Source organism: Pollachius pollachius, assembly GCF_949987615.1.
Source record: "Pollachius pollachius genome assembly, chromosome: 3".
NCBI classification, from domain to species: domain Eukaryota; kingdom Metazoa; phylum Chordata; class Actinopteri; order Gadiformes; family Gadidae; genus Pollachius; species Pollachius pollachius.
In genome coordinates this window covers 550,635-569,552 of record NC_136936.1, presented here as the reverse complement: position 1 = coordinate 569,552, position 18,918 = coordinate 550,635, and the positions used below count along the sequence as shown (strand labels likewise).

At 51.4% G+C, this 18,918-nt stretch overlaps 1 protein-coding gene across 4 annotated transcripts; it reads right to left on the bottom strand.

Annotated features, from left to right (window-relative positions):
• Positions 1–314: 314 nt before the first annotated feature.
• On the bottom strand, positions 315–18,749 carry mre11a (MRE11 homolog A, double strand break repair nuclease). 4 transcript variants are annotated; one of them, XM_079731444.1, is made up of 20 exons: positions 18,707–18,749; positions 18,455–18,513; positions 17,839–17,971; positions 16,300–16,460; positions 15,936–16,023; positions 15,711–15,852; positions 15,502–15,616; positions 15,066–15,251; positions 12,485–12,656; positions 12,205–12,285; positions 11,998–12,127; positions 11,807–11,907; positions 11,013–11,183; positions 5,909–5,968; positions 5,332–5,500; positions 3,008–3,091; positions 1,245–1,306; positions 1,103–1,165; positions 923–1,011; positions 315–826 (listed from the first exon to the last, which is right to left on the bottom strand). In XM_079731444.1, exons 2-20 carry the CDS (start codon positions 18,472–18,474, stop codon positions 757–759), a joined length of 2,097 nt encoding a protein of 698 aa, XP_079587570.1. In that variant the 5' UTR covers positions 18,475–18,513; positions 18,707–18,749; the 3' UTR covers positions 315–756. The 4 variants fall into 4 exon arrangements, with proteins under 4 accessions (XP_079587570.1, XP_079587571.1, XP_079587568.1 ...); XM_079731445.1 differs by having other exon boundaries at positions 923–1,014; positions 1,105–1,165; XM_079731442.1 differs by lacking the exons at positions 18,455–18,513; positions 18,707–18,749 and having other exon boundaries at positions 16,300–17,958.
• Between the last annotated feature and the right edge of the window lie 169 nt (positions 18,750–18,918).

Sequence of the window (18,918 nt, the reverse complement as noted above, 5' to 3'; positions counted from 1 at the left end):
ATACTGCACAACATTCACCCATTCATGCACTCATTCACACACCGATGGCGGTGTCAACCACGCAAGGCGACAGCCAGCTCACCAGGGTGCGGTGTCATGCTCGACCACTCAAATACGAGAAGGGGATCGAACTAGCAACCTTCCGCTTACCAGCCAACCCACTCGACCTCCTGAGCCACATGCTGAGTCCATGCTATGGATTATCGACGGGGGGGGGTTTCCCAGAGTTTAACGGAGGTCAAATCCACGTTCCTAAAGCAAGAGTGCATCTGGGAGTTGAACGTAGATGAGACCGAAGACAAAGGACAAATTAACAAAGTCAACTTTTTGTTTATTTTTTTTTGCTAAACCAGTCAACATCTAGGAACCTAAAACAACAGACGGTGTTATTCCTCTTAACGGACAACGTTCAAGAGTGCGTCACCAACCCAGCGGACAAGGGAAGCTCCTGTATGAACACATCGGCCTGATTGGGTTAGGGTTAAGGGTTAGGGTTAACCCTATCCCTAACCCTGGTTAGGGTTAACCCCAACCCTAACCCTGGTTAGGGTTAACTCTAACCCTAACTCTAACCCTGGTTAGGGTTAACCCCAACCCTAACCCTAACCCTAACAGGGGGTTAGTCGGGCTCTGAGTCCTCTGGGTCCTGGCAGTGGAGCCAAATCTCAGTACTCCCAGTTCACCACACAGCTGGGAGTACTGGAACACACACTGGACGTCTGGAGCTCCACCAGTAGAGAGGGGAACCCAAGAGCTTCAGAAGAAAAAGCCGTCTCTGGTGAGCTTATCGTTGGGTACGACTCCTCTGCGCTTTGAAAGGATCCTCCTGATTGGAGGAGACGGAGAGAGGGGTTAATTCAGTGTTCATCAACCGAGTGGTCCTGGACCAACGAGGTGAGGGGGGGGCGGAGGGAGGGGCTACCTCGTCCTCATCATCGCTGTCCTCAAAGGCCACGCCCCTGGACGCCTGGCTCTCGCTGGAGCTCTGGAAGCTGGGCCGGGTGGAGGAGACTCTGGGAGGAGTCAGGGAGGAGGATGTCAGATCAACACAGAGCCACGGCTCCATCAGTCAGAGGCTACAGAGGGAATCGAACCAACCCACCGGGGGGGGGGGCCGCAGAGACGTCACCGCAGGGAAGTCCTCGTCAGAGTCCTCGATGACCACCTGGAACAGACACTCTGTTAGGGGGGGCGATGGGGGGGAGGAGGAGGGGGGCGGTTTCACACTGATGAGGGAAACCTACCTCTTCTGTGTAAGACTTAGCTGCTCCAGCCCGGGGGCGTCGCTGGGATGGGCGGTCGAAAGCTAGAGTTAGGGAGAGAGAGAGAGAGAGAGAGAGAGAGAGAGAGAGAGAGAGAGAGAGAGAGAGAGAGAGAGAGAGAGAGAGAGAGAGAGAGAGAGAGAGAGAGAGAGACACAGACAGACAGACAGACAGACAGACAGACAGACAGACAGACAGACAGACAGACAGACAGACAGACAGACAGAAATGGAAATATACAATCCTTATGTTGCCTTCATGCTTTATGAATCAAAGGGGGAAAAGCAGAAGCACATTCCGAGGGAGATCCACGTGGCAGTGATCCCAGCTCCGCCAGCCCAGCCCGTTCTGAGCTGAACTCTGACCCCCACAGGGCCAGCTCTCGGACCATTGGCTCGTTCACAGGAATGCACGGACGGGCCTCACAGCGGCCATAAGGAAGAGGGAGCCTTTATTTATCATGTCCAGACAGATGGTGCCCGTCTGTGGGGGGCACGGTGGGGCGGGCTCTGGCCACGGGGCGTAGGGTGTCAGGTCTGTGCAGGTAGGGGGATTCACACCTAAGGGGATAGAACCTGACGCCTGATCCCACAACAGGAGCTCTACAGCTTCCAGTGAGCAGCACGACTGGGCGGAGCCAGGGGCCCGGGAGCCAGGGGCCCGGGAGCCAGGGGTCTAGGGGGTCTGGGGTCTGGGGGCCTGGGGTCTAGGGGTCTGGGGTCTGGGGGTCTGGGGTCTGGGGGTCTGGGGTCTAGGGGTCTAGGGGTCTGGGGGTCTGGGGTCTAGGGGTCTGGGGTCTGGGGTCTAGGGGTCTGGGGTCTAGGGGTCTGGGGTCTAGGGGTCTGGGGTCTAGGGGTCTGGGGTCTAGGGGTCTGGGGTCTAGGGGTCTGGGGTCTGGGGTCTGGGGTCTGGGATGGGGGGAGTGGCCCTGGGGGCTCTGCTAAAGACCACTGAATCAGATACAAGCACTCAAACACTTCACACTTCAGGTTCCCAGTCCCTGGCCCCGAGTAGAACCGATAATAACACTTTATTCATGGACTCACAAAGGAAACCCAAAACCACCAGCAGAGCCCAGAGTGGGGCCCCGACTGGTAACCGGCCTCTCTCCCAGTGTGGGTCTCCCCTTCTGCTTCACAGAATATCAAAGATCTTACAAAAGGTAACCCACTGATTCCTATTGTGTTACTGTTACTCAAATCAAGCGAGTTGCAAACCGCCTGCCCCTTCTCTGGGGCCTCGATTTAGAGGGGGGGGTGGGTGATACCTGGGCAAGATGGGGCCCCAGCCTGTTGGTCTGAGGGGGGTCGGTCGCTGGGCTGTGAGTTAAAGAAAGGGCCACATAGAGGTCTGGCAGGATGCAGGATTAGTAGAAGGGTTACCCCAACACTGGGGTGAGGAGTCATCATCTCACAGTGTGGGGGGGTGAGGAGTCATCGACTCACAGTGTGGGGGGGGTGAGGAGTCATCGACTCACAGTGTGGGGGGGGGGGGGTGAGGAGTCATCAGCTCACAGTGTGTTGGAGGGGAAGGTGAGGAGTCATCAACTCACAGTGTGGGGGGGGATGGATCTACAATCCGATCTTGTAGGTGCCCGATCCAATGAATACAGTCGTCCACTCGCAGCTTGCCGATAGGGAGCTTACTGGTTAATCCATTGTGACCATACAGGTTATGTGAATGAATGGGTGAATATTGTACAGTGATAAACAGAAGCAACAGACTGTGTTGATGTTGGAGCAGACCTTCCATGATGCTTCTGCTGCCGCCGGCGGACGACCTCTGACCTCGACCGCGCCCCGCGGCCTTGGGTTCAGGAGCAGCGGCCCCTGGGGACCGACAGAGAGACAGGCTGACTCACCAACATGGCCCTTCTGCTGTCCTGTTAACGGTTCACTGCTGCAGTGAAGCCAGAGCCATCACCCAACAGGGTCCTGTTAACGGTTCACTGCTGCAGTGAAGCCAGAGCCATCACCCAACAGGGTCCTGTTAACGGTTCACTGCTGCAGTGAAGCCAGAGCCATCACCCAACAGGGTCCTGTTAACGGTTCACTGCTGCAGTGAAGCCAGAGCCATCACCCAACAGGGTCCTGTTAACGGTTCACTGCTGCAGTGAAGCCAGAGCCATCACCCAACAGGGTCCTGTTAACGGTTCACTGCTGCAGTGAAGCCAGAGCCATCACCCAACAGGGTCCTGTTAACGGTTCACTGCTGCAGTGAAGCCAGAGCCATCACCCAACAGGGTCCTGTTAACGGTTCACTGCTGCAGTGAAGCCAGAGCCATCACCCAACAGGGTCCTGTTAACGGTTCACTGCTGCAGTGAAGCCAGAGCCATCACCCAACAGGGTCCTGTTAACGGTTCACTGCTGCAGTGAAGCCAGAGCCATCACCCAACAGGGTCCTGTTAACGGTTCACTGCTGCAGTGAAGCCAGAGCCATCACCCAACAGGGTCCTGTTAACGGTTCACTGCTGCAGTGAAGCCAGAGCCATCACCCAACAGGGTCCTGTTAACGGTTCACTGCTGCAGTGAAGCCAGAGCCATCACCCCCCTACGGAGAAGGCCTGCAGACCGTTGCTATGGACGCTATTCCAACTGTATCCGGAAGCAAAAAAATAAACTTTTAATCAAGCAATAATAAATTAATTAAATAAATTTTAAGTAGCAGTGTAATAAGCAAGGTTATGAGCGCTCGCTCTACATCGTTGTGTTGTGAGCGATAATGTGTTTGTGTTTGTGGGTGGGCTCCCCTCTCCCTCCGTCTTCCCAGGTGCTGCCCCACCTCGTTCCTGATTGGCCGGAGCCCTTCCCTAGAGACATTATGTCTTCCTCACAATAGATTAACCTTTCCTTTTCAGTTTTGCCTCTTCAATGGTTCCTACCTCTGGTAGTTATGTTTGTTTCTTTACGTCTTAAACTGTTTAAAGGAATGCAACATTAAATCTAGGGTGGGTAATTTTTTTACTGTAATATTTGGCAAAACTGTCATAATAGCCAGTCAGCTATATGTAGGTGAAGTGCTCTGAGAATATCTGCTCATCACTTTGCTCTCCCCTGCCTCTGTGTGCCGCCCCCAAAAATTGCCACCACTCATGTTCACTTTGACCAATCAGATCGGCTCTGATTCTCCGTTCTTATTGGCTGTGGGACTGTCCGTTCACCTTGGCAACGACGTTAGTGCGTCCCTGCGTGAGCGTTCACGAGCCTAGCAGTCTGACAGTTTTGCACTACTACGGCGACAACAAATGAATAGCAATGTCTTCATCAACGGCCCCTAAGTTTCCCATTCCCCGGATACCAACAACTAACACCGCTAAGACAGCGACAAAAAGAGGAAAGACACTTGTTGAAAGGACAGCTACTAAAAGGGAGGCGGAGAGAGCTCGATATTAAACCAGAGTAAACATTGGCGTGGCTTATGAGCGATGGAGAGAGTTACGTGACCTGAGAAACTTAAAATCGGACGCTGAGATGGCTACATTTCTTATAGACGGGTAAGGAATAGTGATATCTCTCCATGGTATATTGTGAAGAATATGTAAAGTGTCGGCTGGTATGTTTTTTTACTAGGCAAAGCCACGATAACCGTTACATTACGGTTCTGTAATGTAACCGTTTCAACACGGAACATACATGGTATGTCTGTGAGTAAGATGTTGATGCTCAATATGTACTTATGTAGTTATCAGCACTAATGTTTAATTACCTCGGAATCTGACATGGTGTTTCGTCTTCCTATCAATGTAACTGAATTCACATGAACGCGCATAACTGACGTTGGGAGGGAGGAGCTACAGCAGGTAGGGCATGGCAGGGAGGGACCAGAGAGAACACTACGGAATCTCAACCGCTGTTTTCTCCCAAATTACCCACCCTAGCTTAAAACATTGGAAATATACATAACCAATAGTAAAAGCTTCATATCGCAGTACTTTGTTGATATCTGCCTCTTCTCCAGCCCTGTACATCCACCACTTCTTCTGCTGCTCTCCAGACTCCATGTCTTCTTAAACGTACCAACAGGATGTGTAAAATAAACCAGGTCACTATGGTCGTCATGGTAACTCACCCCTCCCCCTGCCCCTGCCGCCCCTCCCCCGGCTGCCTCTTCCACGTGTTGGGGCCGGGGGCGGGGCCACGCCCTCGTCAGAGTCCATGTGGATGTCGCCCAGCTCCTCCATCGGGTCCTGAGGGGCCTCCCCCCGGTCCAGACGCAGAGCCCGGGCTCGGTCGAGGGCCTGAGGAGGAGTTGGAGGAGGAGGACCAGGAGGAGGAGGAGGAGAACCAGGAGGAGGAGGAGGAGAAGGAGAGAACCAGGAGGAGAAGGAGAGAACCAGGAGGAGGAGGAGGAGAAGGAGAGAACCAGGAGGAGGAGGAGGAGGAGGAGGAGGAGGAGGAGGAGGAGGAGGAGGAGGAGAAGGAGAGAACCAGGAGGAGGAGGAGAAGGAGAGAACGAGGAGGAGGAGGAGAAGGAGAGAACGAGGAGGAGGAGGAGGAGGAGGAGGAGGAGGAGGAGGAGGAGGAGGAGGAGGACCAGGGGCATCAGGAGAAGGAGGTCACAATCACTGTGTGCAGGTGTGTGTGTGGGAGGACGTATGTTTTGAGAGTCCAAAATGTTCAAAGAAAAAAGCCCAACATGAACGTACTTCTCTATTCTCCCGCTCCTCCTCAGTGGTGTTCTTCTTGGCGTCTCTGAAGCGCTGGATCTGTAAAGGCACCGTGTGAGGGAGAGCACCCAGAGGGGTAGGGGTAGAGAGGGGGGTAGGGGTAGAGAGAGGGGTAGGGGTAGAGAGAGGGGTAGGGGTAGAGAGGGGTAGGGGTAGAGAGAGGGGTAGGGGTAGAGAGAGGGGTAGGGGTAGAGAGGGGGGTAGGGGTAGGGGTAGAGAGGGGTAGGGGTAGAGAGGGGGGTAGGGGTAGAGAGAGGGGTAGGGGTAGAGAGGGGGGTAGGGGTAGAGAGGGGTAGGGGTAGAGAGAGGGGTAGGGGTAGAGAGGGGTAGGGGTAGAGAGGGGGGTAGGGGTAGAGAGAGGGGTAGGGGTAGAGAGAGGGGTAGGGGTAGAGAGAGGGGTAGGGGTAGAGAGGGGTAGGGGTAGAGAGGGGTAGGGGTAGAGAGAGGGGTAGGGGTAGAGAGGGGTAGGGGTAGAGAGAGGGGTAGGGGTAGAGAGGGGTAGGGGTAGAGAGGGGTAGGGGTAGAGAGGGGTAGGGGTAGAGAGGGGTAGGGGTAGAGAGGGGTAGGGGTAGAGAGGGGTAGGGGTAGAGAGGGGTAGGGGTAGAGAGAGGGGTAGGGGTAGAGAGGGGTAGGGGTAGAGAGAGGGGTAGGGGTAGAGAGGGGTAGGGGTAGAGAGGGGTAGGGGTAGAGAGAGGGGTAGGGGTAGAGAGGGGTAGGGGTAGAGAGGGGGGTAGGGGTAGAGAGAGGGGTAGGGGTAGAGAGGGGTAGGGGTAGAGAGGGGTAGGGGTAGAAAGAGGGGTAGGGGTAGAGAGGGGTAGGGGTAGAGAGAGGGGTAGGGGTAGAGAGAGGGGTAGGGGTAGAGAGAGGGGTAGGGGTAGAGAGGGGTAGGGGTAGAGAGGGGTAGGGGTAGAGAGAGGGGTAGGGGTAGAGAGGGGTAGGGGTAGAGAGAGGGGTAGGGGTAGAGAGAGGGGTAGGGGTAGAGAGGGGTAGGGGTAGAGAGGGGTAGGGGTAGAGAGAGGGGTAGGGGTAGAGAGAGGGGTAGGGGTAGAGAGAGGGGTAGGGGTAGAGAGGGGTAGGGGTAGAGAGAGGGGTAGGGGTAGAGAGGGGTAGGGGTAGAGAGAGGGGTAGGGGTAGAGAGGGGTAGGGGTAGAGAGAGGGGTAGGGGTAGAGAGGGGTAGGGGTAGAGAGGGGTAGGGGTAGAGAGGGGTAGGGGTAGAGAGGGGTAGGGGTAGAGAGAGGGTAGGGGTAGAGAGGGGTAGGGGTAGAGAGAGGGGTAGGGGTAGAGAGGGGTAGGGGTAGAGAGGGGTAGGGGTAGAGAGGGGGGTAGGGGTAGAGAGAGGGGTAGGGGTAGAGAGGGGTAAGGGTAGAGAGAGGGGTAGGGGTAGAGAGAGGGGTAGGGGTAGAGAGGGGTAGGGGTAGAGAGGGGTAGGGGTAGAGAGAGGGGTAGGGGTAGAGAGGGGTAGGGGTAGAGAGGGGTAGGGGTAGAGAGGGGTAGGGGTAGAGAGAGGGGTAGGGGTAGAGAGAGGGGTAGGGGTAGAGAGGGGTAGGGGTAGAGAGAGGGGTAGGGGTAGAGAGGGGTAGGGGTAGAGAGAGGGGTAGGGGTAGAGAGGGGTAGGGGTAGAGAGGGGTAGGGGTAGAGAGAGGGGTAGGGGTAGAGAGAGGGGTAGGGGTAGAGAGGGGTAGGGGTAGAGAGAGGGGTAGGGGTAGAGAGAGGGGTAGGGGTAGAGAGAGGGGTAGGGGTAGAGAGAGGGGTAGGGGTAGAGAGAGGGGTAGGGGTAGAGAGGGGTAGGGGTAGAGAGAGGGGTAGGGGTAGAGAGGGGTAGGGGTAGAGAGAGGGGTAGGGGTAGAGAGAGGGGTAGGGGTAGAGAGGGGTAGGGGTAGAGAGGGGTAGGGGTAGAGAGAGGGGTAGGGGTAGAGAGGGGTAGGGGTAGAGAGAGGGGTAGGGGTAGAGAGAGGGGTAGGGGTAGAGAGGGGTAGGGGTAGAGAGGGGTAGGGGTAGAGAGAGGGGTAGGGGTAGAGAGGGGTAGGGGTAGAGAGGGGTAGGGGTAGAGAGAGGGGTAGGGGTAGAGAGGGGTAGGGGTAGAGAGGGGTAGGGGTAGAGAGAGGGGTAGGGGTAGAGAGAGGGGTAGGGGTAGAGAGGGGTAGGGGTAGAGAGAGGGGTAGGGGTAGAGAGAGGGGTAGGGGTAGAGAGGGGTAGGGGTAGAGAGGGGTAGGGGTAGAGAGGGGTAGGGGTAGAGAGGGGTAGGGGTAGAGAGGGGTAGGGGTAGAGAGGGGTAGGGGGTAAGGGTTAGGGTAAGGGTTAGTGGTAGGGATGGGGATCATAAATATTTATTGATATCAATACCATTTTCGATACTCCTTAACGATCTGAGTCTTTATCGGTACCACTATCGATACTTTTCTATTAATTGGTGGAAATACGAAGCGTTTTTAGTGATGAGGAAATATTTAGGAAATAAATAATTGCATTTTAAATTAAATATGTAATTCTTAATAAATATTGACATCAGTAGTTTTAGTTGTATAAACTAAAATGATTAGAGCACTATAAAACTGTATTAGTAACACAGAAACACTCACCAAAAACTCAATTCACCGTTTCTTTATGCTCCATTTGAACGCATCATTATAATCTGACAGTCGTTTTACTGAGCCAACCTCAACACATCATCACGCAGCACATCTGAAACTTTATTTACTTTTTAAGATAACTAGCTTGTATGCTGCTGATTACAACACCGATTTCACAATTGGATTACTATTTTTAACTGACGGGACAAGCGACAATGTCTGTGTGTGCGATTACCGCTCGTACTTTGAGTGGATGATTAAGACTGTGTCTGTGGTGCGACAGGAGAAGGAGGAGACAGGAGTCTTTTCAACTCGGAGACAGTCGAAGGTTCTGCATTTGGTCTTTACTTGATGCACAATGCTAATATGCTTGGCCATTGAGGTTGTGTTCCCCCTTTACAATAAATGATATTCGCCCTTTTCGCCCGTTCAGCCATCCTCGCGAGCAAAGTTAACTGCCAGACTTCACTTGTTTTACTTGTAATTAGAGATAGACCGATATGTTTTTTTCAGGGCCGATACCGATACCGATTATTAGTGGTCAAGGGGGCCGATAACCGATATTTGGAGCAGATATTAATTTACAGAAAAAGGGAAAGAATTTGCGTCAAAATTTTGAATAATAGGAACTCCAACACTTAACTTCATTTAAATGCCTTTAAGCATATGTTTAACCCATGTGTGCCCTGCTGCGCGGAGCAACACTGTATCTACTAGATATAATGTTGCTCCGCGCAGCAGGGCACACATGGGTTAATAAACACAACAGCTTATCAGATTTGCAACATAACACAATTTAAACAAATAAATGGCTCACTAAAATTTTCCTGAACTGAAATGTTAATCTTTTACTTATCTTTCATTTAAGTTCAAACAAAAAAAAAAAGTGCAGGGTGTTTTAATGAAGTTAACTGAACATTTAAATAAATAGTTCCCTAGTTAAACAGCCATTATTGGCCGACAGTCTTCTCAGACAGACGGTGCTTTGCTGTCAGTTTCTGCAGCTTCTCATGTGGCTTACACACACACACACACACACACACACACACACACACACACACACACACACACACACACACTATTCTCTAGCCATCCCCTCATCGTGCTTCCCTGCAATAAAACTAACTGAATTTCTCTCTCTCTCTCTCTCTCTCTCTCTCTCTCTCTCTCACACTTCTTACTTTTATCACTGACTATTTCCCTATCAATATTATCAGCAACCTTGTTTCAAGTGATTAAACCGTTAAAAAACACTAAATAGCCTACAGCATCTTCACTTTAATAATCAGTGTTTATCATAGGAACAGACAGCTGCTGCTAACGTATTGGGCCTCACAGTAACGTTAGTAGTCGTGAGTTGTAGAGTTTCGCTACAGTCTGCTGAGCGTCTAGAGCCAGAGAAGGAGAAAGCGGACCGCTGGGCTAACGTTACGCTAAAAGCTAATCAGCCTTCACCTTAAAGCCTAAGGGCTCGAGGGGCTCCGTGGTTACGCAGTTGGATAGCGCATTACGCAGTTGTAGAAGTATAACCACCGGTTATCGTGCTTCCCTGCAACAAAACTGGACTGACTTGAGTTTATTAGGTTTTTACTCTCACTCACACACAGACTTCTACTATCACAGACTATTTCCATATCGATATTATCAACAAACAACAGGCATGCCTGGACGCAGGACTGTGAGCAGAGCTGCCGCTTATGTTTACATAACGTTAATGGGCTCACAGTAATGTTACTAGTAGTTAGTAGTAGTAGTAGTGAGTTGTAGAGGACTGGGATGTTTATTACAATTTCGGGAGAGTCTGCTGCCTTAACTTACCTCGAAACCAAACCAGACAAAACTTTTTCTCCTCTCCGCCGTGTGTGTGTGAGCACTGTGCATGCACAACTTTCACTGCTGATTGGCTGTTACCCGTCGTGGCTCTGCGTGTAACCAGAGCGTGTAACCAATCAGATGGTGCTGTGGGTGGGACAATGCTGGAGACAGCGTAGTGACAGCAGACAGAGAGGCGCGGCTGCATCAGAGCCACAATAACCCAGTTTTAAATTGATCTCTTATCGGCCGTCGGATCAAAAAAAAGGCTGATGCCGATATGCGTCAAAATGCCGAATATCACCGCCGATAATCGGCCCGGCCGATAATCGGTCGATCCCTACTTGTAATACCTGTTTGCCAACAATTCCATTCAAAAACATTAGTGGACACGCTGCAGTGATTGGATTGATTTGATTTAAATGCCGAGACGCGACTCGAGGGACACAACTTGACGTTACAGGACCTACGGGTCAAAAAATTAATAAATGAACGACGGCCCAAACGTTAATGACTTTCGGGTTTTGAATAAAGTGGAACTGGTTCCTTGATAGAACCAGGTTTTGATCCCCATCCCTAGTTAGGGGTAGGTCGAGGGTTAGGGTTAGGGTTAGAGAGAGGTTTAGGGGTAGGGTTAGGGTAAGGGGTAGGGTGAGGGTCAGGGGATGAGGGGGCTCCCCAGGTCTCCCTAACACCCTACCTCGGCGTCAATGTCCTGCTCCGTGGTCACCCCACGGCCCTGCAGGTGGCGCTGTGTCTTCTCCAGCTGGTAGCTGATGAGCTCCTCGATGGCTTCCTTCTCGTCTTTGTCCACAAACTCCTGGATGGCCTTCCCCATTCCGCTCTCCGTCAGCAGGGACAGCTGGACCTTCTGCAGTACAGGGAGCAGGGCTGCAGGTTACGTCTACGCTCTACGCTGCCCATCCTGACCCATCCCTTCAGCTCCTCTGGGAGTCCACAGGTGGATGGAATGCAACACCTCTCCAAGGTAAACAGGAGGGAGCAGAGAGGAATTGGACATTCTCTGGGGTGTTGAGATTCCAAACCGGGGGGGGGTCAGTGTCTGACCGTGTGAATGTTTTGGCTGTATGATGTGTGTTGGTCACTGAATGATCAGTTTAGTGTGGACCTTCCCCCTCCTTCATTATTCTGTCTGTTTCAGCGTGTTGCGGTGACGTGTTGACGGTTCACCGGCCACCCCCCCTTTTCAGACTGTGATTAAGGGCTATACTAATACAATGGTGGTCTACGTACCTGGAGGTCTTTGTACCTGGAGGTCTTCGTACCTGGAGGTCTGCGTACCTGGAGGTCTGCGTACCTGGAGGTCTGCGTACGTGGAGGTCTTCGAACCTGGAGGTCTGCGTACCTGGAGGTCTTCGTACCTGGAGGTCTGCGTACCTGGAGGTCTGCGTACCTGGAGGTCTTCGTACCTGGAGGTCTTCGTACCTGGAGGTCTGCGTACCTGGAGGTCTGCGTACCTGGAGGTCTGCGTACCTGTTCAGCAGCTTCAAAGTATTGTTTGACCAGGTCTTCCACCCTCAGACCTTCCACGGCTGTGGTCCGGACCAGCCGGCTGTAGTCGATGTTGATCTCGTCTGAACACAGGGCACACAGTGGGAGGTGAGGCGAGGGGTCTGCCTCCTAAAGCATCAACTGTTCCACCAGAGTGGTCTTCTGGGCATCACCTTTGACGGCCTCCTTGTTCTCTCGTCGTCTGAGGAAATGAATGACGTCTTTTGGGTTCGCCACGCGGTCCACAAACTTCTGACTGAAGCGCGAGGTGTTGAAGGCCTCGAAGCCGCCGCTGTAATCCACCTAGTGAGGGAGAGAGAAGGAGATCAGAGCTGCTGAGAGGCTGCGGTACCTCCTTCATGAGTCATGTCTATTCTTACCCTGATACGAATGAGAGGCTTCTCTGGAGTAAGCGGGCAGCCCAGTCGTTCTCGTTCTGCCTGATCCAACATCTCCACCACCTAGGGGAGCACGCCATGAGGAGATGCCCAGGGAAGAGTTTAGGACATTTATAACACAAGTTTTGTGGTCTCTGGTTCAGCCAGGGAAATATTACCTGATGTATTCGGGTCTTCCCTGTTTAATCTGCAGTTTATCTTTTAATAACACTGAGTGTTTAATGGGTGTGCGTGGGGTATGGCTGTGTGTGCCATGCTTCACCTTGGCGTGGCAGAAGTCCTCCACCTTCTTGGTGACCTGGGGGGTCCCGGCGGTGAACAGGTCCTGGTGGTCCGCCAGCACGATGTCCTGGATGAAGAACTGCCTCACCGTGTTCAGGGGGATCTTCTGCAGGTTCATCTTGCGACCTTTGACCCTCAGCAGGCCGATGTGCCTGGGGTGAAACAGGACAAAGGTCAGACATTTGCATAAAGGGATTAGTTTACATTTTCTCACTGGAGTTGGCTGAGAGCAATCAGAGAAGATGATCAACATTAGAACGAGAAAGGGAGGGAATGAGGATGAATAGCACAGCAGCACAGAGTAGAAGGGGTCGCCACAAAGTGAGACCCCCATTGAAGAAAGCGATGGCTTAGAATCCCCTGGACAGGGAACTAGAGGAGCCAGCGGGGTCAATCGGAAACACATGGGGGCTTTCTACATGTCACTGGTGTGTCACCAGAGGTTAGAATGAACTACTTACATTATTGCGTCATGTCCTTCATGTCTCATTTACCATATATTTATTTATTACAGGGTGAACCTTCTCTTTTCCAGCAAACATGATGGTGTAGAGCAGTGGTTTTCAAACTGTGAGGCGCGCCTCCCCTGGGGGGCGCCAGAGTTCTTCAGGGGGGGCGCGACGTGAGAAAAAAATAACCAGAAAAAGAAACAGAAAAAACACAAAGACGAAGACGTGCTGTGTTCAAAGTCGTTCCCTATTCACTCACTCACTATTCCCTATATAGTGTTCATGATATAGTGCACTATATAGGGAACGAACAAAGGAGAATTCGGACACTACTATTTCTAAACGTCATTTGTGTCATTAAATGCGCCGGGTATTTGTGTGACGCAGACGGATGCGCCCACATCAAGTAAACAAACCGGGCACCCTAGAGGGAAGCTGGAGGTTGTATTGATGTTAAATTGACGTTGATCAAGGTTTTTTTTATTAATTTTGAATGTTACATTTTCTATGTTAAATCCCAAATAAATTGTTGACATTTCTAAACGAAAGCCGGAGACTCCATCATTAAATGTATTCGTTTTCGTTATTATTCAGCTTCTTCTTCTCCGGAAAAACACGACTGCATTGCACTGTGGTATACGGGAGTAACATGTAGGGAACATCGTATGTTCACTCAAATTTTGGGTAGTTTAAGTCCACTTTATAGTGCGTGAAATTTACCACTGAGAATTCGAACACCACTACAAAATGGCGAGCACCCTATATAGTGCACTATATCCGTGATAGGGAACGATTTCGAACACAGCTACGCAAACTCATTGCTCGCACTAAAGTTGAGGTTAGCTAAAAAGGAGGCTTAACTGGCAGTTTACAGATTAAGATGTTCAAATGTATTTCAAAAACGTTAAGCTTAGATAAAGATGTAAAAATGTGTTAAGAAATGTGTTTAAAAACACACAAAGATGTTTAGAATTTTTCAAAAATATGTTTAAAATGTTTTAAAAATGTTTACAATGTTTAAAAAAAATATCAGAGATGTTTAAAATGTGTCAAATATTATCAGAGATGTTTAAAATGTGTAAAATAATTAAAAGATCTTCAAAACACAGAGATTTAGAAAAAAGAAATTGGGGGGGGCTCAGCTGAAATTTATTCTCTGAGGGGGGGCTCACTCTCTCATACTTTGAAAACCCCTGGTGTAGAGTTCCTCTGCTGGACCTCCAGACAGGTATCCAAAAAGGTATTGACTGACCCTGACCCTAACCAGAAGCCTGACCCTCACCCTGACCCTCACCCTGACCCTCACTCTGACCCTCACCCTGACCCTCACCCTGACCCTCACCCTCAACCTCACCCTCAACCTCACCCTCACCCTGACCCTCACCCTGACCCTCACTCTGACCCTCACTCTGACCCAAACCCTCACCCTGACCCTCACCCTGACCCTCACCCTGACCCTCACTCTGACCCTCACCCTGACCCTCACCCTGACCCTCACCCTAACCCTCACCCTCACCCTCAACCTCACCCTGACCCTCACCCTGACCCTGACCCTGACCCTCACCCTCACCCTGACCCTAACCCTCACCCTGACCCTCACCCTGACCCTGACCCTCACCCTAACCCTCACCCTCACCCTAACCCTCACCCTCACCCTCACCCTCACCCTGACCCTCACTCTGACCCTAACCCTCACCCTGACCCTCACCCTGACCCTCACCCTAACCCTCACCCTGACCCTCACCCTGACCCTCACCCTAACCCTCACCCTGACCCTCATCCTGACCCTGACCAGAAGCCTGACCCTCACCCTGACCCTGACCCTCACCCTGACCCTCACCCTAACCCTCACCCTGACCCTCACCCTGACCCTAGTGGGGGAGTGTCTGTCTGTCTGTGTGGGGGGGTGTCCGTCTGTTTGTCTGTCTGTGTGCGTGGGGACTGTCTGTGTGTCTGTCTGTGTGCGTGGGGACTGTCTGTGTGCCTGTCTGTGTGCGTGGGGACTGTCTGTGTGCGTGGGGACTGTCTGTGTGTCTGTCTGTGTGCGTGGGGACTGTCTGTGTGCCTGTCTGTGTGCGTGGGGACTGTCTGTGTGTCTGTGTGTGCCCATACTTCTTGGCGGCCTCTCCAGGGGACAGGGACGTGGCCACGGAGCTTCCCGGCTGGGTGACATAGAATAGCTGCTGCTCGTTGCGGGTGGGGGTGATCAGACACTCGTGCTCGTGGCCCCAGACCACCAGGTCGATGAACTCATCCAGGAACTGCTCCGGGATGTAGTTAGTGGGGCCGTGCTTACTCCTGAGAGACACACACACACACAGATGTTGAGAACATAGTTCTAATGGCTTAATAATAGCGATGTCACTTCCACGTCCTGTACAAAGGGGAAGCGACATCACCAGGTAGGTTATACATAACAGAGATTATTAGATGTATTAGTATTAGTGACAGAATCCCTGCAGCTTCCAAACATTAACGAAGCGTCGCAGTGCATTAGCACGTCCTCAGGTGCGTCGTGGGGTCCCAGGGTCGAAGGTGGTGACCCCACCTGTTCTGGTGGATGGTGAAGAGGTTGAACCACTGCTCCTCATCCTCCCTAGGCCTCAACATGGTCACCTGCTTGTTCACGAACATCCTGTACAGCCGCTCGTCAGGGATGGAGCCTACACACACACACACACACACAAGTATATTTTGCAACCATTCCAACTAACCACAAGCACAGACACAGACACACTCACACACACACACACTCACCAAGCCCATAAAGCGCCAGCTTGGTGGTTCCTTTCTGCATGAGAACGGGACTAATCTCGATCTTCTCCACGGACAGCGAGCGCCCGAAGTGGTTGACCAGCCCACAGGTGCTCAGCAGGTCCAAGGCACACAGACCCTCAGACTGGGGGGGGGGGGGACACACAGTTACACACACACACACACCCCCATGACCTGCAGCGTAAGGCGGGCCCCAGAGGAACTCACTCCGGTGGGGTCGTCGTGGTTCCCGTGGACACTGAAGACAGGGATAGAGATGTTGAGGTTCTCATCCTGGTAGTTAACCCACGGAAACCTGAAGGTGAACGCAGAGCAGGATCAACACACGCAACAAAACCAAAGAAGAGCAGACGCTTTTGGGAGATTGGAAATATGAAAGGGAATAACAGGAACAAGGACCAGCTCTGCATAGCCCCCCTACACACTTATTGTATGTTGTACGTCCTTGCACTTAGCATTGTGTAGCATCTTATCCTAGCTATCTCTGTTGTATTCGGGGAATGGGTTAAACTAGTGATTGTTAGTGCTTGGCACTACAGTAGAGTAATGGAAGAGTAAGAGTGAGACTGACGTGCTGGTGCCGAAGTTGACCGTCTGGTCGCTGACGATGTCGAAGACGATGGGCGTGCCTCCCATGCAGTACTTGCGGAGCATGGAGATACAGCTGTGGAGGCAGCGGCGAGACGGCTTGTTCTCATGGAAGAGGTCCCCTCCGAGCAGGATGAAGTCCACCTGCGGAGCAGAGAGGAGGTCCCTGATGGGACCAGGAGAGAGGAGGGCCCTGATACGACCCACAGCCAGAGCTCCGTCTGGGACCAGGAGAGAGGAGGGCCCTGATACGACCCACAGCCAGAGCTCCGTCTGGGACCAGGAGAGAGGAGGGCCCTGATACGACCCACAGCCAGAGCTCCGTCTGGGACCAGGAGAGAGGAGGGGACCAGGAGACAGAGTTTCCGTTGTCCGGTAATTACCGGTCATTGACCGGAAAAAAATGAGGAGGACCGAAAATTCTAAATGTCTCCGGTCAGAATGACCAATGGAAATAATTCTCTGCACAATTTGAATTGTGTTTAAATATGCTACAGTGGTCATTTGTTTATCCAATTCATGTAAAACAATGAGGGTTTTGATTGACCCGGCCCGCCAATATCTCCCACCACTATCGTCGAGCCGGGTCGGGCCGGGCCTTTCATCGAGCGTTTGTGTTTAGGAGAAATCTATGCCATAAACAGAAACATTATAGGCCATTATTACACGGTTCTTGTCAATGCCGTGGAACGCTCTGTTCACTTGCATGGGTAGTAGTCCGGTAACTTATCAACCCAGCGTCTTCGGTTGCTAAGCGACGTCAACGTCTTTGGCGGACTATTTCACTGCTGATCAACAATACGAATGCTGCTAACGAATAAATTGTAAAAAGGCACACACATGTGAAGTTATTTTGTCGTTTTGGCAAGTAGCCGTTTAATAAGCGGGATAATCTATAGAACGTCGCCGGTCATTATCGAAAATAAGGCCCTTCAGGGCGAACAGGACACCTCTGCTGTGCGTCGGTGTCCTGTTCGCCCTGTCAGGGATTATTTTCCCGATAATGACCGGCGTTCTATGCATCCTTACATATATATTTAGCAGAGTAGGCCTAAGTAACAAATGTGTACAAAGTTACACATGTATTAAAAAAATGTTGGGTTGAAATCGGGCTGGGGCTCATCATTACAGTTAATGTGATGATGCTGGGCACACGACCCACAGCCAGAACCCCGTCTGGGACCAGGAGAGCACCCTCTTATTAAAGGACAAGTCATCCCACATCTTAGAACAATAACTTGCGTCTTCGAGGTTTTAGAAATAACGGACCGATTGTCTTCCACAGAATCCAAAGAAAGGGGCATGGTCAAACTTTGTCTAGACCCGTGTCACACCCCCTAGCTCGAGCAGCCAATAGAAAAGGATCCCTCAGGAAAAGCCATTGGAGCCAGAAGTCGCAGACTTCTTGTAATTGACAGAGGATCTGCCCCAAGTTCCAAACCAGCTTTCATCAGATAAGAGTGATCTGGGCTTTGCGTTCCCGTTAAAGATGTCGTTTGTAGAATCAATAACAACAGAGCACCTGGTTGGTCCGTGCACACTGCAGGATCTCCTCCAGGGTGGTGAAGGTGTCGTCCCCTCGGACGGCGTCCTTCTCCAGGAAGCCCAGGTGGATATCGGTCGCTATGAGGATCTTGAACGTGTCCTCATCATCCCTGGGAGGGGGGGTTAGAGTGAGACCTCAGTGATGGCGGTCTTCAGGAGTATTGGGGTGACTCTGAACTGGCCTAGCTCTGGAACCCACATGTGTCATGTATATTATGTAAAAAGACAACAACAACAACAATAGTGGTAACACTTCAATAAAAAAACAATATAATACGTTAGTTAATGCAGCAATAAGCATTAACTAACAATTAACTCACAGTTTATGATTTACTAATGGTGTTCACTGTAACTACGGTCTTCAATTGTACATCAAATAACAGGGTTAGGGATGGCACATTATTTCCTAGGAGTCGTATAGTTAGTTTATTTAGGACTTTTATTTAGGACTTTAGAGTCTCTCGAATAACGAAACTTCCCATGATGCGTTCTGTTGTACCAGCGTATCAGGAGTCGTCTCCCACCACCTTACAACCACTCACTCCCGTCAGAATAAAAACAGTAAAACAGTGTTATCTCCACGTTATACTCACAGAGTGTTCTTCGCCGCCATGCTGACGTGGTGTGGATCTGACTCACAGCAGGAGGCAGCCTGTCAATCACAGAGCATCGTTAGCCTGATGCTAGGAGACTGCAGCGGGAATACATTGTTCCCATGTGTAGGTTTGTACACAACACGAAACAGTCGTTACGATAGTGCTGTGACGCTCGTATCTGTTTATGTCACGAATTATAACTGTACCTAACATGACATATACTCATAAAACATAACTACAACGTGGTACCTTTGTGTTGAAAACCCTCCACACCTGCACGTATCCTACAGAGAAGTTCCGCGGGAGTCTTGAAAGAGACGCGCCCCCTTCTCTCCTTCTCTCGCCCTGCACTCTGGGTATTGTAGTTTATTATCACGCTGTTGTTTAGGCTTCATTAGTGTATTAGTTATAAAACAAACTACATATCCGGGTAAAGTTTGCTTAGCCAATAGATGCACAAC

Bases quoted from the DNA above. Each gene is read 5' to 3' on its own strand.
- mre11a (XM_079731442.1), bottom strand. From the start codon at position 16,820: ATGACCACTGTAGCATATTTAAACACAATTCAAATTGTGCAGAGAATT. The intron at 3,092-5,331 runs GTGAGTTACCAT...GTCGGTCCCCAG, and splicing joins CGGCAGGGGCAGGGGGAGGG to GGGCCGCTGCTCCTGAACCC. The intron at 1,307-3,007 runs GTCTGCTCCAAC...CCCTAACTCTAG, and splicing joins CAGCAGAAGCATCATGGAAG to CTTTCGACCGCCCATCCCAG.